This window comes from Mauremys mutica, chromosome 8, assembly GCF_020497125.1.
Source record: "Mauremys mutica isolate MM-2020 ecotype Southern chromosome 8, ASM2049712v1, whole genome shotgun sequence".
Classification (NCBI taxonomy): Eukaryota; Metazoa; Chordata; order Testudines; family Geoemydidae; genus Mauremys; species Mauremys mutica.
Window position 1 is genome coordinate 110,784,067 of NC_059079.1, and position 25,916 is coordinate 110,809,982.

The following is a 25,916-nucleotide window of genomic DNA, read 5'->3' on the forward strand; positions in this document are numbered from 1 at the left end:
TTGAAAACCCAAGAGGAAGAGATGGTTGTATTTTCCAAAGCCCCTGGCCCAGGACATGTTTACATTGTACAATTCATGATTAATGAGCCTAAAATAAATCCCATGGGGTTTATGCTAAAATGAGAGGCTACGAAAAGAAAATTAGGGCATATTCCATTTGAGGATGATTAATAAGGAATAGCTAGACACTGCAACCATTAAGGAGGAAAAAATGTATTTACATATTAAGCTGAAATAACCTACCCTTCATTGTACTGTTCTGGTCTAGGGTAATCAATGTCAGCACCTGAACATCGGGGCTGGAGAGTGGATTATTTGGATGTTCAGTGGAGCTCATGGGAACCAGGGTAATACTTAGCTGCCACAGTCCAAAGGGGTTTAGACCGCAACTTGGGCACCTAAAATTAAACACAGAGGTCATGATTTTTCAAAGCTAATGATTTTGGGAACCCAATGTGAGACACAGAAAGTGCTGAGCATCCATCCCTTGAAAAATTGAGCACCCCAGCGTTTAGGAGCCTAACTCCCAGTGAGTTCAATAGGAATTAGGTGCCTAAAGACCTTTGAGGATCTGCGCCTACATGTCTTGAGCTATCCTGGTGCCTTGCTGCAAGATGGCCCTACGTCTTTGTTTCTCAGGTGTAGGACAAAGTTTCAGATGGCAAACATGGATGGAACTGTTTGGATTAGAAGTGATTTTTTTTTCCTTAGTGCCTCCTTTTCTACCCACAATTCTTCTTTTCACCTAGAAGAAACTTATTTGACAATGTAACTGAAGGAAACTGTCTGGTCTGATGATCCACTGCCATCATTTGATTAGTCAGGGCACAATTAGTAAGTGACTCAAGCACTAGCCCACGCATGATCAATAAGCAGATTGGCCAAGATTCATAAACTTTCAGGAGATTTTGCCCTTTGAACAAGTGAAGTTGTGTAATCCAGCCAAGTGCTTCTCATGCATCAGTTTCCACAGAAACATGTGAAACTACTTGGGTGTAATTTACTTGCAAGGCCAGGAATAGTGCAGGATGGAGACTTGCTAAGGACATCGCAGTCTGTAAGAAAATGCAGCTACTTCAAGTAACCCTTTTGTGGATGGAAGTCTTCAGTGCCATGCTTAACTGAAGCCAGCAATGATTTATTAAACCAATTACACATGCTGGTCATTTAAGGCCTGATCCAAAGCCCATTGAAATCAATGGCAGTCATTCCACTGACTTCAGACAAGATCATAAATTAATCCACAGGCTATATTTTGAAACACACAGTATAACAGAAAAAGAAAGGAGTGAGAAGTGGGTGACAAAAATATTAAAGACCTAGAAAGATTTCTGTCTGAGGAGTCATTGAAAAGAGTTGGATTGTCCAGTTTAGAGGAGATGAATAAGAAGAGACATATTAGAAGTGTACAAAATAATGAATGAACTAGAGACGGTAAAGTGGGTGCTGCTATTCATCCTTTCTCATAATACAAAAACAAGGGGATGCCCCAAAATACTGTAGCCCAAAATAGTGTATAATTAACCTGTGGAACTCACTGCCACAAGAATAACAGAGGCCAAAAACTGTGTAGGAGTCAAAAAGGGATGAGACGTTTATATGGATACTGAGAGCATCCACAGTTACATTAAATACAATTTTTTTTTAAATGATGTTTGGAATGCCTCAGAGTGTGAGTGCCAACCTCAGGGCATACTATCAAGGATGGAATAGAGCACAAACCCCAAATTAGCTGTATGTTCTATAATTAGATTTCACCAATCACATAATAAATGTGAACTCCTAAAACACTATATCTCCCTTAACGTGGAGTCACAGACAGTCCCCTTGGGCTCTCCAGTCTATCTCGCCACCCAGGCAAGCCTGCCTTTGTGATAGATGGTCCCTTATACCAAAAATCACAACAATATTCAGGTTACTCCCAGTCCCAAAGGACCAGTCACTTACCCCAGGTCAGTTGTACCTTAGATCTCTTACCAAAAACACTTGGAGACAATTCTGTAATAAACTAATTAAAGATTTATTAACTAGGAAAAAGAAATGAGAGTTATTTACAAGGTAACATACGCACACAAATGAGTTATAGTCTTAGGTTTCAAAAAATAATAGAAGCTGCTGTAATGTGCAAACTCTGTATGTCCTTTATGGCTAACCCAAATGAAGCAACTTGGGATCCCTTGCTTATGCTTAGAAATATTGCCTTCTCCAAATTCCAAACAGCATAGTGATAACAGTTTTTCTTGACAGGGATTTTTATCCCCTTCCCCCAAACCTCAGGCCGATGGGACGCAGGTTTGTGCTCGTCTCTACTTCCTGGGGAGGGGGGAGCAATCTACAGTGTCTTTTGCCACTGATGTTCCACAATGGCTTGTCCGATGTCTATGGACCTTCTTTTGTTGGGCAGGAGGTGACGCCTCTTGTGGTAAACTAGTATTTCACTAGTAATGATTCTCTCCTGGCAGCAGGGCTTTACAGTTTTAGTACAAATATTTTTATAGATACAAAGTAAACACTTAAATATTACCTTATAACATAGGATACACATATTATAAGTGAGATTAATGTATCTAGCAACTTACAAGCATTTCATAAAGTCTAAACACATTCTTGTCAAAATAGATATTAGAATTATAATACTAGCATGCAGGCGAGCCAGACTGGTTTCTAGCTATGCACTTGTCAGTGTTCAGTGAGGCCTAGGGGACTTGGCATGAGCTGGCATCAGGTCTGCCAGTGTCACAATGATTAAAGATCTATCTAAATTCATCATATCTGGAAAGTACCTACCTCATCCTGAGCACTATCATAAACAAATAAATAATATAAACTGTCCTGCTGCAAGACATAAACCAACCACTAACTAATGGGGGCTAGTTAGAAACTTCCCTGGTAGGCAGGTTACTTCATAATTGTCAACTGGGGGTTTCTTTCACCTTCCTCTGAAGCATCTGGTAGTGGCCACAGCCAGAAACAGGAGACTAGAATAGGTTTGACCTGGGATGGCCGTTCCTCTGCTCCTGTAGTTAGGACCCAACGCAAATACCTGAGGGATATGTTAAGGGTCTTCATTTTGGAGATGGGTTTTCCGTTAGGCAGCTCAGCTCACATTCAGAATGTTGCTGGTAGGAGGTTTCTATTTTACATGAGTTCAGTGAGTGACACAGGGCAGAATTTTCAGTGTCATCCTTGTCATACTTCAGAATGGGCCTTAGGCAATGAAAGCAGCTCAAACTATGTTTTCAGCCGGCGGAGTCTGACTAGAAATGCCGAGGGTGCCAAAATTTGAATGTCAACAGTTGGGGGTAGGCCAGACTGTGGTCTGGACCTGGAACATTTAAGTACTATTTTCTCAGTACTTACGAAGGGAATGGGTCTCTAAAGCAGACAGCTGAAGAAGCAGAAAGGTTCCAGTCATGGCTTTTAAATCAGTATCAGAGGGGTAGCCGTGTTAGTCTGGTTCTGTAGAAGCAGCAAAGAATCCTGTGGCACCTTATAGACTAACAGACGTTTTGCAGCATGAGCTTTCGTGGGTGAATACCCACTTCTTCGGATGCAAGACATTCTTCTTGCATCCGAAGAAGTGGGTATTCACCCACGAAAGCTCATGCTGCAAAACGTCTGTTAGTCTATAAGGTGCCACAGGATTCTTTGCTGCTTTTAAATCAGTATTGGTGGAAGCCTGTTCATCGTGGGGGCTGGGTGGATTTTTGCATGACACCAGCTAGTTTAGTTCAGGTTTATCTGAAATAAGTAAATAATACTAATATACTTGGCAGATCTCTACCCAAACTTCTCTTTCCTTTCCCCACCATCCCATCAGGCCTCATTTGGCAGGTTGATGGGTAACAGGAGTGTCTTGCTGGCAAGAGTCAATCTGTGAGTTGCTGAAAGAGAAATCCAATTCCTAGCTTTTAGTGGGAACATTTCAGTCCTTTAGATGGAGTGCAGACCTTGTGCTGTGAATACGTGACCAGGGTTTTATGCCTGACTCTGCCACCGATTCACTGTGTGACATGTCACAACCTTTCTATCCGTCAGTGTCGTAACATGCTTTGAGATTCTTGGCAGAAAGATGCACTATAAGTGCAAAGTGTTCAGTGACAGCTCTCTGTTGTGCACTGAAAATATGTTCCTTGGTGTAATGTGTGAACAGCTCAGGGTTGGAAGTAGAGAGTGAGAAGAGACAGAGGCGCTCATGCTACTTACAAGGTAATCCAGACTTCTTATATGTTACTCAAATGTAGTGTTTTCTCTGGGCTGGTTTGAGAATAAAGACAGAAAAGCTTGGGACAGATGAGAGATCTGTCCAGTTCTCTCCAATAAAGCCTTTCCACAGCAGACGAATAGCCTCTGACTGGGAATAAACCCTTTCCAAAGATGCTCAGATCTAAAACCAAAGAGCATTAGGCTGGAAAAATTAGTTGTTAATCTCACATTTCTGCAAAGAAACAAAGCAATTCCTGCTTTATTGCCCTGACAACATAATGGAGCCCCAGGGGTCCCTGACACAATCAGCCTGAGAGCCGCTAGCACTTACCAGAATTGACTTCAGTTAATCAAATGATTCTGTTAAAAATCCCATGTTCTGTGTTGGTTGCTGGCTGCTGGTCTGGGTCACTGCAAAACAAACTTAGTTCACAATCATTTTGAATGGATGGTTAAGGGAATTCATACCCCAAAGTTAATTTCCGTGGACTGAAAATGAGGCCTGTGGGCCTACACTGGGCAGGTGCTGGGATCAGTGATATCTAAGGAGAGTAACATCAAATGAAAGAGGGAACGATTTAGGTGCTGAATTCAGAACCTGAAGCTGGGGGGAAAAGTCAGATGGTGGGTCCCATAAGACCAAGAGGGTGGCAAACAAAATGACCCTCTCTCTAGTTCCCCCTGACTAAAATACTTCTTAAGGGAGTTGTAATGCATAAGCATATGAGAAGGGCTCCCAGCACTAACAGGGAGTCTCTCAGCATATGTCATGTCCTGGGTAGTGATTAGTCATGGGCTCTGACCCTAATATTGCAGATTTTTGGCACCAGCAGCATTTGTTCTGGGGCATCAGTTCTACCATTCTTCCTCAGCCACAGTAAAGTAAAAGCCCTTTCCTAATGGCTACTCCATTATGATTGGATTTAGAAATTGCCTGCAATAGTGAAATTGACAGATGTGGGAAACAGGATGACGTTTAACAAAGACAAATGCAAAGTGCTCCACTTAGGAAGGAACAATCAGTTTCACACATACAAAATGGGAAGAGACTGTCTAGGAAGGAGAACGGCAGAAAGGGATCTAGGGGTTATAGTGGACCACAAGCTAAATATGAGTCAATAGTGTGATGCTGTTGCAAAAAAAGCAAACGTGATTCTGAGATGCAGTAATAGGTGTGTTGTGAGCAAGACATGAGAAGTCATTCTTCCGCTCTACTCTGCGCTGGTTAGGCCTCAACTGGAGTATTGTGTCCAGTTCTGGGCACCGCATTTCAAGAAAGATGTGGAGAAATTGGAGCGGGTCCAGAGAAGAGCAACAAGAATGATTAAAGGTCTTGAGAACATGACCTATGAAGAAAGGCTGAAAGAATTGGGTTTGTTTAGTTTGGAAAAGAGAAGACTGAGAGGGGCCATGATGGCAGTTTTCAGGTATCTAAAAGGGTGTCATAAGGAGGAGGGAGAAAACTTTTTCACCTTAGCCTCTAAGAATAGAACAAGAAGCAATGGGCTTAAACTGCAGCAAGGGAGGTTTAGGTTGGACATTAGGAAAAAGTTCCTAACTGTCAGGGTGGTTAAACACTGGAATAAATTGCCTAGGGAGGTTGTGGAATCTCCATCTCTGGAGATATTTAAGAGTAGGTTAGATAAATGTCTATCAGGGATGGTCTAGACAGTATTTGGTCCTGCCATGAGGGCAGGGGACTGGACTCGATGACCCCTCGAGGTTCCTTCCAGTCCTAGAATCTATAAATCTATGAATAAACTACATGCCAGTAATTTATAGGATTAACTCCATGGACTCCAAGGACAAGTGTACTCTCCTTCCAGGAACTGCAGCAAGGTCAAGCAAATCTGTCTTGGGCACCTTATACCCTCACCTCAAACCTCCAACACATGGTCTGCACCCCTGCCAGTACAGTTCCCTCCACACTTTAAAATTAGCTCTTTCTCTGTTGCTACCTTTCCTGTGGCCATTTGAAGAGCTCCCTTACCCTCCCCTCTGGAGTGCAATGGGAGTTCCCAATAATTCAAGTACTCTGAAAACAGGTACTGCAAAGAATGACTGAAGAGATCATGGATCCTAAGGATTTGAGGTTGGGGTGCAGGCTTGAAGGCACATCACCAGCTTAGAGATTTGAGTAGGCAACTTCCACTCCTTTCAAGAGAGTATGCTAATCTCTGAGATATGGATAGTCTGATATGGGCCCCCTCAGTCTCTCCTGTTGAAGCTGTTCCACTTTGGTTAATTACTTAAGATAGATAGAGCAAGGGCACATGAATGACTGTGTAACCTGGTGATTAAGGTACCCAGGTGGGAGACCCAGCATCCAGTCTTCCTGCTCCAATGACTCTTTATTTCTCGACAGTAGAACAGCTTCTGCAGGAGAGATTGAGGCCCCCCCACATCAGAATATTCTCTAGCTCAGTAGACCACACTGCTGAAATATGTGGGAGAGCCCTGCTCAGATCCTTTCTCCCCATCAGGAGGAGGGGGAAAGTGAACCTGGGTCTCCCACATCCCTAGTGAGTGATCTTACTCCTGGGCTAAAAGCTATAAGGTGGGTGATGGCAACACATCCCACTGCAGTCAGATTTGAATGGGATCCCAGAGGCAGCCTCTGAGCACACCTACCAGATTAGACCCGATGGGTGAGATAGGTACTCTTCTGCCTATCTCCCCCTTCATGGGTCACGCTGGGGTTAGGTGGGAGATTAGGTGTCCAGACACCTAGTCTGAGGCAGCAGTGTGCATGCCTGGAGACAGAAACTTTCACACCTAAGGAGCTTTTACAGTGGAACTGCGGCTGTGGACTCTGATGGAGTGAGTTAAGGCACCAGCAGGGTTAGGAGGCAGCTAAGCAGAGGTTGGTGGATTGCAGCGGTGCCTAAAACTGGGACTTAGGGGCCTAAATACCTTTGTGGATCTGGGCCTCTGTCCCTTTGCAAATGTTGCAATGCCTTGTACTTCCAATTGCAGTTCCACCCTAACCAATAGCAAAGGGTAAGCAATAGAGAAGGGCACAGTTAATACTGATAAGTGGCCTTACGGAAAATCTGCTTCCATTTTCCTTAGCTGTGGAAGGAGTGGAGGACTGGAGCATCCTTGAAATCTTTCTGGTTTACTTCTGCAAGTAGATGTGATTTATCTCATTCATTTTACAGTGTAGCATCCCAGATGGGTCTCACAGCAGAGAGATTACCTGGTGTGTGACTTGTATTGATACTATTTTTACCTTAAGTATTACCCTTTGCTTTGTCTTCAAGAAGGGTGATATACATAAAGACCAAACAAAGGAGAAGATGGGACGGCCATAGGTTCTACAGGAGGGGCTGTACAGAAAACCCCTAGATAAATAGTCCCCCCTGCTCTGTCGTGTGCCGCTAGTGCTTTCCAGGACTTGTGTGTTTATATTGATGAGATGTAGCTGATGAAATATTCACTTGAAGGTTAAATTACTACTAATTAACTTTAATTCAGTCAGCTAATCAATAGAACATCCCTTAGTTCTTCATCTAGCCACAGAATTCACACAGCAAATCATTGGCTACACTCTGCTTTCAGATTCATTCCAAGGCAATTCCAGACCAAGAATCATGTTTTCTGTACATCCCAAGTTTCTGTTTTACTCCACATGGAGGTGACTGGAATTTTGTTGTCTCCCTCCCATGCTTAGTAGTAATCCCTGCTACAAAACGCTTTCTAGAGCAGAGGTTTGTCACTTTTCTCTTTCTGAGCCCCCCTCCCCAACGTGCTATACAAACTCCACAATAACTGGTTTTCTGCATATAAAAGCCAGGGCTGGTGTTAGGGGGTAGCAAGCAGGGCCCCCAACAAAGCTACATTGGTCAGGCTTCAGTCCCGGGTGGCAGAGCTCAGGCACCTGGGCTTCAGCCCCATGCAGTGAGGCTTTGGCTTTCTGCCTTGGGCCCCAGCAAGTCTAATGCCGGCCCTGCTTGGAGGCCCCCTTAAACCTGATCGAGGCCCCTTAGTAGGCCCCCGACCTCTGGTTGAGAGCCACTGTTCTAGAGGCTCCAGTCTACATCTCTTAGCTCTTCAAGGTCCTGTGATCCTGGGCATGTGGTGAAACATCAAGCAGATCTGGAGATGTTGTCTCAAAATGAATTTAACTACCCAAACCCTGTTTATTTAATACCATTTGTGGGACTTGACTGGAAGGAAAAAAACAATGAGTCTCACGTCCTGCAAGAAACAAAGTGGTTTTTTTAAACCAATTGGAAAAAAGACAAAGCAAAAATCACACAAGGAATTATCTGTTGCACTGACTTTATGGATGACTTGTTCTTGTGCTGTTTCTTCTGGCCATAGGTAAAGACCTAGTTATTGTCAGCATTGATCAGGTACACCATTTTAGTGTAACTGTTTTAAGGTAGGATAGAGACCCTTTTTCATCTGAATCAGACAATAACTCATTGATTCCAAGAGGGCCTTTGTCCTGTAATTATTTAGTACACAATTTAATGTCATTAAACATCTTTGAGTGGACAGAATTGCTCTAAAAGCCTTAGCTCCAGCGCTCTAAGATTAGTCTCTTGGCATCCATCCCTGTGTGTGAAAAGCAGTCAGTTTGTTTACCAGGAATTCAGACTCACATTACAGGGGGAATTAGCAGCAAGCTATTAGTCTGATTCATGCACTTAACAATTACTGATCATCTCCTCCTAGTCTGTGGGTAATGGAAGTGATCAGCTGCAAATGGAAGGATGTGGGGCTATTTTCATGCCGGCATTGGGGACAAAGCACTGTACAGTGTGACCTCTGCTAACCCTGGGGTTTGCAAAAAACCCAAACAGCGAATCACTTCCTGGAGAAGAACTAAGTAACCTATAAGAAGAGCTTCCATTAGAGACAAAACTAAGCTCAGACTCAACAGAGTCTATCAATTGAACAAAAGTTCCACCCTTGAGTCCCAGAGGCAAAAGTAATTAGCTACTGATTATATTTACCACTCTCTGCTTCTGCATGGGAAGTAAGAGCAGGATAGCACCTATTTGTTCCTCTGCAGAAATTTTGACTCTCCCTTTGGAGTCCAGCTGTGGCCCAGATTCTTAAATTTATTTAAATTCCTAATTTCCATAGATTTCATTGAAAGTTTGGAGACTACATACCTTTGAGGAGCTGGGCTTCTGTTCCTAGAGCAGTCACCTTCAAAGGGCTGTTCTCAGAATACATAGATTCTGCAGGGATTACTCTGAAAGATCCCTTCCTTTCTAGCAGCTTTGTAGTTGCTTGTTTTTAGGTTGTGCTAGTGAGGGGAGGTCCTTCATCTCTTCCCTGAATCTTAAAGCTGCAATGTTATCCCACCTGTCTCAAATTCTGACACTGTCAGCATGTTTCAAGTGTGGGGAGAGAACATAAAAATCAGGATTTATTGTCTGAAGTTTAACTTCAGTTGCTTTTTCATATCCGTATGATGCTGATCCTGGCTACTGTTTAAAGAGAAATTGCAGTCACGTATAGCTTGCATTGATACTCCTGGGTGATCAAATGGATTGAGCACAGGTTTAATAGTCTAGGGCTTCCAAATAGCAGCCCCATCTCTGGCACCAACTCACTGTATGGCTTATGTCTGTCTGTTTCCTCACCTTTAAAATTGGAATAACAACTTACCTAACTCACAGGAGTCCTGTGGTATTTTATAGACTAACAGAGGTATTGGAGCATGAGCTTTCGTGGGTGAATACCCACTTCGTCGGATGCATCCGACAAAGTGGGTATTCACCCACGAAAGCTCATGCTCCAATACGTCTGTTAGTCTATAAGGTGCCACAGGACTCTTTGCTACTTTTACAGATCCAGACTAACACGGCTACTCCTCTGATACCTAACTTGCAGGGTGATTGTGAGGCGTACCGTATGTGAAGAGAGAGATAAACAGTATTTATAAGTAAATATTAAATTAAACCACATTAAGGGAATTTTTAAAAAGCTTTTAGAAATCTCTGGCACTGCTTCATCTCCATGACTGATGCTGGGGTAGCTATCAGTGACAGCTGCCATTGCCCTGAGACTTCCTGGCAGGAGCTTCTGTCTGATGCTGTTCTGTTCTTTAGGTTCCTTTACCTCGATCATCACTGATACTTGAGTGGAGCAGGACATAGGGAATGAATACAAAGGAAAGCAACAGCCTTTCAGAGTTGGAAAGTAAAATTTTCTTTACTATAGATATTTTGGGTTTATCTTACATTTTAAAAAATTAATAGAATTTACATTATAACATCTTAGAAAGGTTCCTCCTTTCTCTGCATTTGATGTAAATCCTGTGCTAGGACTGGCAGAATGGAGAGTTTCTATTAAATTATTTGTTATTCTTGCAGTTATAGTTAAGACACATTATGGTATCTTTAGTGATCTCTATTGCACTGCCCTTTTCATTTAAGTAGGAGTCACAGAGTTGTGATAAGTCCATATGTAGTCAAGAGATGGTGCCAGCTTCTGATCAGTTACATCTGAGTAAATCTGGAATTATGCCAGTGACATCAGAGAACTAATCAGGACTCAACCTCATAACTGTGTCACTGCAACTTCTAAAATAAGGCACTTGAAAAGCTTATGGGACATTCTTATCTATCTTAAATGGTTAAACAGTAGCTGAATCAGGGTTAGTCGCTGAAAATTGGGTTAAGTAAGAAACATTTACTCTACAACTTTGAAAATAAATCTGATTTCCTCTTATGCAAATAGCTCTGTGTACATGTGGATGGGAATGTACAGGTGTGTAGAGAAGTAGAGTTGTGTGCACACATGCCCGTGAATAGGTGTGAGAGGCAGCGGTATGTATGGAGGTAAATACAAGGAGAGAGAAGACTGAAGCAAAAAAACGCCAGTTGTGATTTCTCTAAGTTTTCGATTAAAGCAGGATTTATTTAACTTTGAAGCACCTGCCCCAGTATGAGCCAAGCACTGGCCCTGGATGTTCAGGACATGAGTTTGCAGTCTAAATCAGTGAGCCAGCCATTGGAGATGGAAGGCTAGAGTCCCAGTGGCACACTGGATATAACAAATAAAATGACAACTCTGTTTATAGTGTTGGCTCTAAGCTGCCCAGATCAAACAAAACACCTGCCTTTGTGAGAGCACTGTGCATCGGGTACAGCAGGGAAGTGGAATTGGGAAAGCATATAGGTCTAGATCCAAAAAAGGATTTAGGTACCTAACTCCCATTGATTTAGGTACCTAAATACCTTTGAGGGTCCAGGCCATAATGCTGAGGAGAGAGGGGGATGGCTACTATGGGGAGCACATCATGTAGGGGCTGGAAAAGAGGATACAGAGTACTCAGGGAACATTGCATAGGGGCTTGCTGGCCCAACATTCCCCTGAACTCCTTGCATCTGTTTTATGCATGTTGTGGGACACTGGGACAGCAACCTCTTCTCCTCCCACCACCAGTCTTTGGAGATGGCAAGTCCTGCTATACTGTAAAAAGGAAGTTTCCAGGGAACTGCCAGCCCCTGCATGTCAGTGTCCAACCAGTGCATGGCCAAATGGAGCCCAGGGAATCCTATAACATGGCCATTCTCAGCTTGATTATGGAGGTGTAGGAAGCACAGGGGGGTCCATGCTCCCTCTTGATCCAAGCAGCCAGGTGCCAGTGCATAGTGGGACATCTTGTCATCTATAGATCAGCCCTCTCTGTTAATGATGGCAGTGGCTGTGATCTTCTCCAATATATGGAAATTAGTGCAGCCCCTCTGCTGGGCAGTGTGGTGTCCCTGCTTCTTGCAGCAGCAGGAAGAAAGTAATGCCTCAGTGAGTGGGCACAGAGAAGACTGGGATTCAAAGTGGAAATATTACCACTACTGAAGGACAGTTCAGAGGTGCAGTGGAGAAACATAATTTGTGCATCCAGAGATGAGAGATGCTATGGTTCGCAGGCATCTGGCAAGTGACACAACACAAGAGTCCCTTCCTGAGGGACAGGAAGGAATGGAACACAGGGATCAGTAGAGAGGTCTGACAGCTGCACATCCATTCCAGGAGCATAACATTTGCCCAGCTTCATTGTTTCTTCCAAAGCCACACACCACCTGTGTACAGAGGAGCTGCTCTGAGTCTGCCAGCTCTCCTGAAAACATAAGCTTCCCTGATAAGGCAGTTCTTTCATACAATTGATTGTGGACTATTAACCTGCACTCAGAAATCAATATTCACTTGAACACCACATTTTTACAGGCCACTGCAGCACAACAGAATAACAGTTACACAACACACGTGTTTACACTCAGAATAAATAGGTCATAAAATGGAACCTGACAGAGAGGAGGGAGACTGTGGAGGGGGCAGAGGGGTATGTGAAGGGACACTAGGTCACTGAAGCTGCCTGAGGTCTCTGCACTGCAAATCAGCACAGTATGTCTCTAGGGAGCTGTGATGGGGACAGCTGAACAAGCCTTGTCCTAGAAAAACATGGTCTAGCCAGGCAGTGTCATGGAATGCTGGACAAGGTTTAACAGGGCCGCCCAGAGGGGCGGGGCAAGTGGGGCAATTTGCCCCAGGCCTCGCAGGGGCCCCCATGAGAGTTTTGCGGGGCCCCTGGAGTGGGGTCCTTCACTCACTCCGGGGGCCCCGGAAAACTCTTGCAGAGCCCGGGCCCCCGGAGCTTCTTCCGCTCCGGGTCTTCGGTGGCAATTCGGCGGCGGGGGGTCCTTCCGCCCTGGGACCTGCCGCCGAAGTGCCCCGAAGATCCGCGGCGGGGGGTCCTTCCGCCCCCGGACCCGCCGCCGAAGACCCCAGGCCCCCTGAATCCTCTGGGCGGCCCTGAGGTTTAATGGGACTGAGTGAAGAAATCGAGCTGAAATCCAAGGCTATATCTCCTGCTAGCACTAAGAGTGGAAGATATGGATGGCTGAAAGGGACAAGAGCAGAGGCCAGTGCCCAAATTCCTTGCTTTGGCTCTGGGGAAGTTTTCTTTTACAGGCTTAAAATAATGGATTTGAAAAATGATCAAAAGGATCCTGAACAGAACCCAGAGCTGGTATTTACAGAGTTTATGGGTCAGTTTGCCCTGCTCTGCTCTCAGGATACCATAGAGGTAGGTCTCTGCCCCCTGGGGCACCAGTCTGGTGCTTTCTGCTCTAGAGGAAAAGCACCAATTGGCCAGGTGGAGGAGTGCTGCAGGTACCTGCGGGAGCCTCTCCTTCTCCTTCATTCAAAAGGCAAACGCTGTTTGGACAGAATTTTGACTAGCTTTGTTTTTACAAACAAACAAACAAACAAAATAGTGCCCTAAAGTCTCCCATCTGGCTACTCTTCCTCTTGCAGTGCTAGGAGTTGGGGGAGGAGATTGTGTTGGACAACCAGCCCCTGCAGTTCTAGCTGCAGAAGGAGCTGAGTGAAATGACTCACTCCTAGGAGAAGGATGCAGGCCTTCCTGTTCCGGGGTGAGATTGTTCAGTTCCTCCTCAGTTCCCGAAGGGTGAGTTAGTAGGTCAATGTCTGGGTGCAGAGTGAGGAGAATTATGTGGAAGGGACAAATGCCTGTTGTGTCAAGTTAAGGTGGGCTGAGCAGAAGCAGTAGCAGCAGCAGGGCCATTGGGGGCCAGGAAACCCCAGCTCCAGAATACACAGAGGAGGCCATGGGCATGCTGTTGTATTCAGAGATGTCTGGCCATGTCTTTGTCTTGGTGACCTGGAAGGGAAAGGGAGAAATTAATTCAAATTGGATCGAATTCACTCTGGCCCCTGGCTGCAGGATCTCCCATTCTGAGATTAGCACTGAGGATTTGGGAACCTACCATGCCAAGTAACATGGCTCTCGCCCCTACACACTGGCCCCTCTGCTAACCTATGGGACAGAGCAACTAGAATAGTGATGGAAAGAGGGTACTTTTCTGTGGTTCTGATACATACACAGCTCCCTCCTTCAGGTGCCCAGAGCTTCTTGTTTCTCTGATGCTAGTTACTTTCTCTATGCCACTTTACTGCCTGCTTTGTGAAGGTAGAAAAGGAATTCATACCTGGCACATTTCTGAAGCAAGAGAAGTGTTGGTGCTGTCCCCCTGGAAGCTCAGGGAAGGCATGTAAAACAATCCTTCCTGCCCCTCCAGAGTTGCCTGGCTCAGATGCATCTGAGACTGAATTGTATTTTCTGCAGGTAGAAGTCAAACAAATGTCTAAGAAGGTGCTTTCCTCATTCGCTCACCTTGGAATATAGTCCTCCCGCAACAGGCTATGTTGGGAAGCTCACATGTTGGGGCTCGTAAGGGTGATTTTGCTTTGGGGAGTGTAAATACTGTATGCAGTGGCATATTACTGTGGGGAGTGTTATGTGTGTCTGTACAAAGTACCACGGAACAGATGCAGGGACTAATCTCGCATGGTATCTGGGGTGCAGTGGATTGGTCTGAATGGGGTTTTTCCACCTCTATTTTCTGTCATCCTACAGGGGTGTGTCAGAGTTAGAGTGTGTCTGAGGTAGGCAGTGTGAGTGGGCTGGGCTGTTCTATTGGTGTGAGATTTCTCTATATAGTACTATATACATAGAAAATACATTAATATTAAACAATTATATAGTGATGCTGGTTTCTTTATTTGATGCCCTCTGGAAGCTTTTGCAGTCATAAAATATTTAAATTTTAATAAAGCCCATTGCTGGGATGCCAGAGATGGATAAAGGGAATAGGGGCTCTGGAAACAGCTACCACTCACAGTTGGGTTTTACCCAATCTCAGCCAGCAGGATTTGAGAGCTATTGCTGAGCTGCTGGCCCAGTGATATGGTCTGTGCCAAGCTGTGATGGGTCAAATTACTATTTATTTTTTGAGCACCCAGGACTGCATTAAGTGTCTCACAGAGACACCTGGAATCCCAGTATCAGAGGGGTAGCCGTGTTAGTCTGGTTCTGTAGAAGCAGCAAAGAATCCTGTGGCACCTTAGGCTTGCATCCGAAGAAGTGGGTATTCACCCACGAAAGCTCATGCTGCAAAACGTCTGTTAGTCTATAAGGTGCCACAGGATTCTTTGCTGGAATCCCAGGCTCTGTCCAGTGAATGAGGGTGAAGAACGACAAGATGATGGCAGTGAGATCATGTGGTTATTCAGTAAGCCATGGATATAGTGTGATGCTGGTTTTCTCTCTTAACCTTTCCTACCCCCTCACTTATTATAGGTGAGACTGCAGAAGTGAGTCTCTGGGAGGGGCTGAATGTGGCCAGATAAATGACTTTGTGAACAGATCTGGGGATAAGGTGTAATGTGGAAGAAAGTTCAGAGATGCCTGTAAGAGCAGAGAAAGGGAGTATCTAGGCTGATGCTAGTGGTGGAGTAGAGAGGGTAGGGAAACGCCAAAGGAGAGCAGGTTGGAGCTGTAGGCAGGGGCTGTGTGATGTAGGACCTGGAAAACAACAAGAGGTTTGAACTTAATTATGCTGAATCTGTGTCCCAAGTTGCTTGTTGTATAGCACTTACTGAGGCATTTGTTGCTAATGAACATGCTGCGTATCTGGTCACACTCCTCCTGCTGGTTGCCACTGTTCTCACAGGTACACCATAGCGAAACCTCCGTGCTGGAGTTACCAACATAGTTTGGTGTCATGGCTGTACCTGTCCCCATTCCCCAAGAAATGAGAATCAGGATTTGTTTGTATGAAAGTGTTCAGGTGGGCTGGGTGCAGTAACCCTCTGAGCCAGTGAGTACCAGCCACGGCCTCTAACCAGGGCATCACACCATGGCCTTCACACTCATGCTCTGTGCCTCTAGAGTCCCCTGGACATGCTGCAGGCTAGGGAGGCCCATTCTCTGGGCAGTTTCTATGTACTGTAGCTAAATGATGTTTGCATGTATTACTTTCAATGCATCACAAATTATCTTTAAACATAAATGCGCCGAGGCACACCTGCCCAGGGAGCGGGAGCTGGGCGCCCTCTGCGCTGAGGCGCATGCAGTCTGGGGGGCAGGGAGCCCTCTGCACTGAGGTGCATGCAGTCTGGGGGGCAGGGAGCCCTCTGCACTGAGGTGCATGCTGTCTGGGGGGCAGGGAGCCCTCTGCACTGAGGCGCATGCAGTCTGGGGGGCAGGGAGCCCTCTGCACTGAGGCGCATGCTGTCTGGGGGGCAGGGAGCCCTCTGCGCTGAGGCGCATGCTGTCTGGGGGGCAGGGAGCCCTCTGCGCTGAGGCGCATGCTGTCTGGGGGGCAGGGAACCCTCTGCGCTGAGGCGCATGCAGTCTGGGGGGCAGGGAACCCTCTGCGCTGAGGCGCATGCTGTCTGGGGGGCAGGGAGCCCTCTGCGCTGAGGCGCATGCTGTCTGGGGGGCAGGGAGCCCTCTGTGCTGAGGCGCATGCTGTCTGGGGTACTTGAGGAGTCGGGTGCAGGAGGGGCCAGGGAGCCTGCTACACCCCACCAAGTGGTCCTAACAATGAAGCACACTGATTACTGCCTATGGGAAGAAAGCTGTAAATGAGAAGATGTGCAGCCAAGTGCAGAGACACTCCTGCCCCTCTCCAGAAACAGGAGCACTGAGATGTGGCAGTGATAGGCTCTTCTGCCATAACTTCCAGTTACCCCTGCCAACAAACTGACGGCCTACGGCCTGTTCCCAGATAAACACTGTGCAGCTGCAGCCTGGCTATGCGATACAGTTCAGTGACCATGTTAACACAATGAAGACTTTACAAACAAGGATAGTCTGGAAATGCAGTTAAAGTGCCCACTCATCCCTATACAGCTATAGGGTGTATATAGCTTCATTGTTAGCAGATTCATGTCTATTACAGCTGTCACAGGGAGTGAACCTTGGGATGCCGTGCCAGTTTGGCCACAACCAGGTGTGACCGGGGATATCTTAAATCCCACGAATTTGGCAGTGCCCCTGTGGCCTCTATGAAGGCTTTTGCTGGATATGTCACCAACAATGTCCCATCAGGGCTCAGGCAGCCAAACCATGAGGGAATACAGGGTTTAAGGTATCTGCAACCTGGGACCCTGAGAATGGATGTTCATGTGGATAGTAAAAGGACAAAATGGCTGTAAAACGTCCAGTGGCTGGAGTGTCAGGAGTGGCTATATCACACAGGTGGGCAGGGCTCTGCTGCTCAGGCACTGCAGGATAAGCACCTTTATAAGAAGCAACATAGATTTGGTATGTAAATGACCTGTAAGGGACATGGGGGTGATGCTGCTATCTCGTCAATGGAGGGAGAATTGGAAAATATATAGTCTCTGGCCTTGTAGGTGGCATAGGTGTTATGGATGCTAACTGAATTCCTCTTTAGGCTGTGTCTACACTGGGGCAGGGAACACACCAACATAGGCCAGGCTCAAGTGTCTTCAATACCATGACCTTAAGCTCAGATAAGATCAGGGCATGGACCTCGCCAGTCCTCAGCTCCATACACCTTCAGGCACACCCTCCTGTCGCTTCCCCCATCCCCACCTATGCCTGAGAGCATGCTCCTCATCAAGCCTTCTTATGTCCCCCTTTGGTCACCACTTACCAATCATCCCCATGTAAGCCTTCAGGCACGCAGCTTGGTTGTGCTGAGAACAGCCATCTGGGGACATGCCTGCAGGCTGACAGTTCTGTTGGAAATCAGCCAGTCGGGATCTGTAGGAAGAAGAAGAAGAGCATCAGAGTGAGGACTGCTCTTTTAACTGGGGTAATGCCTCTTGCTGACAGACCTACTTGCAGATATGGTCTTTGATACAGGAGTCCAAAAGAAGGAGGCAGTTGGGTTTGATGCTGTCCTGGAAGGAGCACTCAGGGACAATGGTTTTCCGGCGTCGCTCCCCACAGAGCTCATCTTGACATGGACAGAACAGGAGCCTCTTGGTGAAATCCTCAGGGACCTTCTCAAAGAACTGTCGTAGCCTTTTGTGGCACTTACGCTGGTCACAGGTGTCTCCAGACTCTGCCCCCTTGGTGCAGCTGGAGGCATAATATGTGCGCAGATGGACACATTTCTTATTCAGACTGCAGAAGTGAGTTGCTTTCAGGCAGGGATTTGCGCTGTCCCCTGCTAGATGTGAACCTGAAAAGCCAACAGAAACCCAGGGACAGTAAATCCCAGAGGAAATTTCAGGTGTGAGCAGGAGGAGCTGCAGGCTCCTGCAGCCCCTGGGAGTGGGCAGGCTACCATCCTCTGTTACACTGCAATTTAGTGATCACTCAGCAGGGATTCACAGGAAAACAGGAAGGGCATCAGGAAAGTTGACTCTGCTCTGTGCTAGTGTGATTCAGGCCTAGTCCCAGCGGGTGAGGACACCTGAACTAGCCTTGCTCTTTGGAATGTGGTTTGCAGGCAGGGGGGAAGGGAGGCGAGGAGTGTTTGTGCTTCACAGGCTCACACCTATGTCTGTTATGGCTCACTCACTGCCTTATGGAGCAGGAGGAGTTACTCTCCTTCTTCTATGACTGCTGGGGAACAGTGTCTGAAAACAGAATTTAAACCTGGTTCTGGGCCGAGGTAAACAGTTTTCAAACATTTGTCCTGCTAGTGAAGAGGACAGTGATAAGGAAAAAAGATTATGTTTAAGGTTATGTAAAGTGGTGGTGGTGAACATCAGTTGAACATAAAGGTCTATGAAAAGAGTTCAGGGCTTTGTTGGCAACAATGACAAAAAAGTTATTGATATAGCTTTCATGAGATTGATTCAATTCCATTATTTGAACAAATAAAAATAATTGCTCAGTGAAATAAAGCCATATCCTGACACACACTCCTTTTGAGGACAGCAGTGAAAGATATGTATGATGTAAAGAGCAGTAAACTGAATGGCACATATGTTGGTTTCTGCCACTGACATTCTAGCAGTTGACTGGAAAAAATTGTGAAGCACCATAAGTAACATACATTGTAAAATTATCTCTCTGGTCATAAATATTCCTAATTGTTCTGAGTTAAACTTACAAACTAGAAGGCAACTCAGGAAACACTTTACATAAGAACAGCCATACTGGGTCAGAATAAAGGTCCATCTAGCCCAGTATCCTGTCTGCCAACAGTGGCCAATGCCAGGTGCTTCAGAGGGAATGAACAGAACAGGTAATCATCAAGTGATTCATCCCGTCACCCATTCCCAGCTTCTTGCTAACAGAGGCTAGGGACACCATTCCTGCCCCTCCTGGCTAATAGCCATTGATGGATCTATCCTCCATGATATGGGCAGGCCATAGGAGGTACTAAATCAGAGGTAGGTGCATTTTTAGTAATGTATCTTTTCTTGTTAGTTGGGATGTCTTACAGAGAAGTTGAAGTGCAGAAAATATCAAAGCATAGGGAAGATTTTTTCTGTCTGGTAATGCTTTTTGGAATAAATGGATATTGTCCAACAGAGAGGGAATCTCCCCTGTGTGTTAACTAAACTTTTGATTTTTCTAAACAAGCTAAAGGAAAATAAAAATAATGGAGAAAATGCCAATATTTATTGTATCTTAATAGTTTAAAAAATATCTGGATTATTTACAAAATAGAAATTGTTAGACTTGTTTCCTTGTTGGGCTTTCCTTGATGCATTCCACTCTTCTGACTCTGACCCCTTAATCTCTTCTAACCAGTTACCTTTTGGATAGCTTCGCTTACACGCAGTGCGATCTACGGAGCCACCCCACTCTCTGACATGCTAACACCAAAAGCTCCACCTGTCCATCTCAGGTCCTCTGGAGCCAATATTCCACTGCCCAGTTTTAATGGGGGTATTGCCTCAAAATATTTTTCCTCTTAATAATCTTCAGCCCAGTAGGTGTCCCCTGAGAAAGGAAGAAAAAGGGGGAAATGTGTACCTGTCATGATCCCTACCTGAAACCAAAGCTGCCAGCTTGTTGTAGTCAATCTTCCAGGGTTCTTCATTTGCTGGATCCTCATAAGGAGAAGTCTCCAAATTGAAATAACCTAGGCAAAGTGAGACACACATTCAGGGATGGGGGTGGGGGGGAACACACTGGAACCAGTTTCTCTTTTAGAGACTTTCATGCACATGCAAAACATATCTGGTTGTACCCACAGGACTGGAGTTCATCCAGAAACACACTGCTTTACTCAAGAACCAGGCAGAGCCAGCAAGAGCAAACCATGGCCCTAGACCTATCAGAGATACTGGTGTGTTACTAAGCAGCTTTGACATAGGAGTCATTCATTGGCTTCTCTGTGTCCAGGATTAGATCTAGTTTTCATTTGTTCCTTTTCAGTCTCAGCATTCATGATGATATGTGCACTGTCTCTTTAAAATGATAGCAGGGGCGGGGGAAAGTTTTAGGCAGAAGCTTTTTACAGTAAAGCAGTGACACAGCAGCTTTCAGGATAACATTGTTTTTCTCAATTTAATTAATCCCTTGCTCACTGCTGGACAAAAGCAACTTTCTGTTTCTTTAGGTTGCAGTGTAACCTCCCTTCTCACCCCTCCCCTCTCTCTGACCCTCTGTAGTCCTCTTGGTTAGCCAGAGGGTCCAGCCCCAGAAGTGTTTCATGAACATAAACTCACCACCTCATGTCATAAGTTTTAAACCAAATATGAAATCTGTGTCCAAACTTTGTTTATTATATTAATTTCTTAAACATTTATTGTAAAGCACCAGTAACTCCTCTTCCCCAGGAGGTGGGAGCCCGTGTGATGTGATTCTCCAGCAACCACCTCCAGGATTGGAGAGTGAGCTGTGGCAGAATTCTCCACTGAACCCCTCTCCTGCCCTTGTTGGGGTGTGTATTAATAGTACATAGGTTTGTGTAATTACTAGATAACGTATAAACAATGATTCCATCTCACCGTGTGTGAAGCTGGAGTGAACAGTCCAGTAGATGCGCAGGCAGTGCTTCTGTCTCCTCATGCGGCGGTGACACTTGCAATGCAGTAAAGGGCTGCTTCTGAGGTCTAGCTTTGCATCCCAGCACCTTGCTCTGGCATCAGGACTCAGAGGGAGGAAATGTGTCTTATCAAGGGAGCAGTTTTCCAGGGCCTGGTAGGTGGCATTGCAGGCAGGGTCCATGAGGCAAATCTTCTCAGCTGCTATGCAGTCCCTTGGCAGAGCAAGGAGGCCTCCTGTTCAGAGAGCCACACAACAATTGTTTCTGTACCAGGGATAGCAAGAGATTATATACAAAGCCATTTGCCAGCTTCTTAAAAAAAACCTCCTATGGGTGGCTTGCAATATTCCAAACCTGATCAGGATCAGGGCTTGTTCCGTACTTACATGGGACAGGAGATCCCCAAGGAAAACTCAGGTGCTGCAGGGAGTAGTGTGAGTTCTCCTCTCTGAGTCAGCAGTGACCCCAGTGCCCCAGCATGGTGCTTAGGGTGCTGTGCTTCTGGGAGTGGTGTGTAAGGGGTGCTCATCCCCTCTGAGACTGTGCTGTCCCTACTGACACAGCCTGGAACTAGGTATTAAGAACTGCATTTAAAAAGCCATTTGCAGTACAGAACAACAACTATATAGAACCTACGACACTTATGAACAATGCTACATATTCTTACGGTAATAAATGGTACCCTTAATATTAACTAGAAATATATCAGTATATATACATTTTTTGTATAGGACACTTGTAATATATCTGTCTTCCTATAATGGATGTTAATTTAAATTATTGGATTAACAATGTAGGAGTCTTTAAATTTGGCAACTTTAGGGCTCTTCCACTTAGAGGGGTATTATTTGAAGTCCCTTCCATCTGTTGGTGTTTTTCTTCTGGAGATTTTTGTGCAGGTTGATTAACTGGCAATGTCTCCTTCTCAGGGTCACTAGTGGGAATTCATTACACTGTCATTGTCAGTTTCTACTGTAGCTCCTATGTGTGAATCTATGTGGGCCATCTCTTGAGGACAGTTGTTCCTTGGTTGTTCTTAGGATACAATGGTTGTGGTGGTAGAGTTGTCCTTGTACTTCCACCATGTATAGTCTTGGTGCTGCTCTTTGGATACCTGTCCTGGGCCTCCATCTTATTTTTGTCATTAGGGTGCTGGTTGTACTGTCTCGAGTTCAGGAAGATCTTTGGCACCTCTCATACTATTTGCTGTCACCACTGTTTAATTTGTTCTGTCACCTTTTCCACTGTTGCTGGCTTCAAAAGTTTATTTGCTGTAGGCAGTAGAGTCTGGTTGCATGACATGTGATGCCATGCTGGACTGCTGCCCAGGCCTTCTAATTTTTCTAGTCATGCTGCCCATGAGTCTCTATCATTCTGCTATGCCTTTTTAGTAGTTTCTTGGCAATTGCAACAGCTGATCCTGCTTTGCCATTAGCCTAGCAGTGATGTAGAGAAAATGTGGTGATGTAAGCTCTTTGGTGCAGTGACTGTCTCTCACTATATCTGTTTGCCACCATGCTTAGCATAATGGGGCTTTGATTTTGGTTGGGATCTCTAGATAGTACCATAATACAAATGACAAATCTGTTCAAAATCTGATGCTGCTGCAAACAATGCAAATTCCCAACAGCCAAACTGTGTTCCAATATCTGTAATAACTTCTGGAAGGTGCAAGAAACCCCACAGTAGGCAGATGTGGGGATAATCTGACTTCTATCTTCTAACAGCTAGACATTGGTATAAACCCTGCAACATGAGATTTTATATTTTTTCTAATTTTTTTTTTATATTTTATTAAACTCTGGGTGTTCTTGTTATTCATATCAATGTCCAGTGAAGTGATGTGGGTGACCTTCACTTTTGAGATTCCTTGATTTTTATATATAATTGATGCACAAACAATAACGAATCAAATATTAGGACAAAAGGACAGGTGTTTTATTCTCTCCCTCATTCCACCTCCTGCTATGTGTTTATGAAATTACAGACTGTCGTGATTATGGTGCCACAAATGCGGCATTCAGTCTTCTCCCCAAGATTATGCTGAAGAAAACAATGGTTTGGGAGCAGAAAACCCTTTCTTTAGTAAACACAAACACAGTTGAGAATTAGCCAAAGAGGGACAGAAATCCATGAACAACACATGGCAATCAAATGGATTGCATTGTAAGCACCATCAAAAAGTCTTCCCCGTATGACAGTTCATCTTTCATTCAGTGTTGTTGTAGCTGTGTCGGTCCCAAGATATTAGAGAGACAAGGTAGATAATACCTTTTATAGGACCAACTTCTGTTGGTCAGAGAGACAAGCTTTCGAGTTTACAGAGCTCTCATCAGCAGAAATTCGTCCAGTAAAAGATATTACTTCACTCACCCAGAACACGTGCTAGCTATTGGTTTGGCTACCAGCAAAATAGATTGTGTGAGAACATGTGGCACCAATGGTGATGTTGCAGGTCCCAATGACTCCTGAAAAGAGGCTGCAGCCACCTCCACCTTCTGTTGTCTCCTTTCAGATCTGCCTCTTCCTCTTATCTTGGCAGTAGTAGTGGGAGATAGGAAGTGTCTCTTTCTCCCAGCCCTGGCTCCTCAGGGGCCAGCTTCAGACCCATGAGGAGTCTTTTTACTTTGAGTAACTCCCATATTTGTGGTTTATATTTTGGTTCCAGGAACACAAACTTCTGTAAAATTGGTTCTTATGGTAATTATTGGACCCAAGGAAATCCAATGAGTTTGTCTTGGCTACAAAGAATGAGCCTGGGCAGCCACTTTGGGGCTGTTTGCAGCTTTTGGGCACCTGCTGCTTTGGGGGAATTTATCATTTACTTTCCCTCCAATTGAGTCTTCCCCATGAGCTTTAAATGGTTACAAAACATCATTAAACTGGGGGCAAAACCTGGAACCTGCTTTGATCACTGCAACGTTGACCCTCTGCTGTAGAAGACGACAAAACATGTAGATAGGTGCCTCCGACCACGAAAGGGAACATTAGCAACATCTGGGTGCTAACTCAAGCACTCCCACATGCAGGTCAACTCCAAGAGCAAATAGCGATTGCTTCTGAGCTTTACTGCCCTAGCAGCCCTTTCGGGTGGCCTGTGAAGGAACCTGGTGCCTGCTTGAGAGATGCTAGCTACTCCCTGGCCCTAAGGTAAATAAAAAAACACCAGCCTCCGCATCTGCCTGAATAAACCCCCTGCTAATGCAAAGTTCACTTTCGGTGAACAAACTTCAGCTACCACGGCCTCAAATAAATGGCTTGGCTGCAGCGTCCTTAGGAGTGCGACAACTTGGCTACAAAAAAGGAATGTCTGGGTTGCTCTGCTGTAAATCGGCCACGAAACACCTGCTCAGAGCGCCGGAACATACAGTCCAGCCCTTTCTGCTCCTTTTGGCACCGAAAACTTTGTCCTGGCCGTAACTGCGAGTGACCAGCATGGAGCAGCAAATCCCGCCCGAAACTCTTCACCGTGGCTTCCGCAAACAGATACAGAGCCGGCTCCACTCTCGGGTTTTGGACTGAATTAAGGGCTGTGATTTGTTTAACCGAAACCACCGCTCGTGTGAACACAGTTACCGGGAGTTAACGTGCACATGGGCAGGTAACCTTCGAGCAGTTCTGCGCCACGGCGCCGGGACACGTTACCGGCACTGGTTCAAAGCAGGATCGTTAACCCGGTATAAAAACCGTCCCCGAAAGGCGCGAGCCCCGCGGGAGCGTTTCTCATGCTGGCTTCGGGCAGAGCTGGGACGCCCCCGCCCTTCGCTTATCTGGACAAAACAAAGACCCGGCAGTCCCCAAGCGCGCTCCGCTCCCGCGCAGCCGTCCGCACTCACCTGCGCTGGCTGCGCCGAGCCCCTGGGCTGCAGCACGCGCAGCGGGGCGGCCGGGCGGAGCCGGGCCCGGCCCGGCCCAGCACAGCCAGGGGCCGGGCGGGAGGGTCCCTCCCCCGGGCACCAGCAGCCCGCCCGGGCGGGCGCAGAGAAGCGAGGCGGAGGAGAGGCAAATCGCGGCCGGAGCCGCTCGGCCCCGCCACGCTCCGAGCCCCGCTAGCGATGCCCCGCGGCTGGCTCCGCGCCGGAGTCGGTAAGTTCTCGGACCGGCCGCCCCCGGGCGCAGAGCCCGCCCCCGCGGAGCCCCAGCCCGGCGAGTCCCCGGCAGTTACCGGCTCGGCAGAGGAGCAGCCCCAGCAGCAGAGGGAGCCCCATGCTGGAGCCGGGCAGGCGCGGAAGGTCCGTCCGGGCGCTCACATGCCCCTCTCGGCCGGGGCTCGGCTCGGCTCCGCTGGGCAGGCGCCTCCCGGCTCTGCGCTGTCCGAGTGCTGAGCGGGACTGGGCCGCCCCCTGCTGCGCTCCCCCAGCTGACTGCAGCCTCCTCCCCCCAGCGCGGCGGGCGGGCTCTGCCCCCTGCCCAGCCGCCAGCCTCTGCCGCGCAGCTGGGCCCGGGCGTCTCGCAGCGGCAGCTGCTCTGGGTGTCCGCACGTGCGCAGCCTTGTCTGTGGCGCTGGGTCTGCGCCTGAGGTTTTCTAACCGTGTCTGTGGAGCTGCATGTGTCACAGCTGGATGGGCGAGGGGCTCTGCCCTCGGCAAAGTAACGGGCCACGGAAACCAGGTCAAACACCTGTGCCCAGAGCAACATGCAGCAGGGACTCGGTGTCCTGCCTCTCACTCAGTGCAGCCGGGCAGTGATGGGTCCCACACCTCTCACCCGACTGTGATTAAAGAGAGAGGAAAAAGTCACTGGGGTGAAACAGCCTTTTGAGGCCTGGGGGCCGGCGGGCGTGTTGGGGGGGGGGAGTTGTGGGAAAGACAAGGACTGGGAATGGGGCTGGTAGTCAAGATAGTGAAGCGCCCAAGGTACCCCTTGATTCTCACTCTGCTTCCAGCCTATTTGTGGAAATTATTTGTAATAAAGGTAGATTAGGGTCATTTACTAGTCAGTGCAGCTCTCCCC

General features: G+C 46.6%; 1 protein-coding gene and 1 long non-coding RNA gene across 2 annotated transcripts in view; one reads left to right on the top strand and one right to left on the bottom strand.

Moving 5' to 3' along the window:
- The window catches only part of LOC123375471, a 73,251-nt gene that overhangs the window by 26,875 nt on the left and 20,460 nt on the right, over positions 1-25,916 (top strand). Inside the window, exon 2 of the long non-coding RNA XR_006581465.1 lies at positions 10,278-10,368. This is a non-coding gene — a long non-coding RNA (uncharacterized LOC123375471). The remainder of the gene's footprint in view (positions 1-10,277; positions 10,369-25,916) is intronic.
- GFRA3 (GDNF family receptor alpha 3) lies at positions 13,432-25,323 on the bottom strand. The gene is made up of 8 exons (XM_045026364.1): positions 25,129-25,323; positions 20,926-21,198; positions 19,962-20,054; positions 17,849-18,194; positions 17,661-17,770; positions 15,634-15,768; positions 14,184-14,314; positions 13,432-13,855 (listed from the first exon to the last, which is right to left on the bottom strand). The coding sequence occupies exons 1-8, from the start codon at positions 25,169-25,171 to the stop codon at positions 13,718-13,720; spliced, it is 1,269 nt and encodes a 422-aa protein (XP_044882299.1). The 5' UTR covers positions 25,172-25,323; the 3' UTR covers positions 13,432-13,717.

Coding starts and splice junctions, on each gene's coding strand:
- GFRA3 (XM_045026364.1), bottom strand. CDS start 25,171: ATGGGGCTCCCTCTGCTGCTGGGGCTGCTCCTCTGCCGAGCCG. Junction 21,199..25,128: donor GCTGCTCCTCTGCCGAGCCG/GTAACTGCCGGG, acceptor CTCTCTGAACAG/GAGGCCTCCTTGCTCTGCCA. Junction 18,195..19,961: donor GCTGGCAGCTTTGGTTTCAG/GTAGGGATCATG, acceptor TTGGCTTTTCAG/GTTCACATCTAGCAGGGGAC.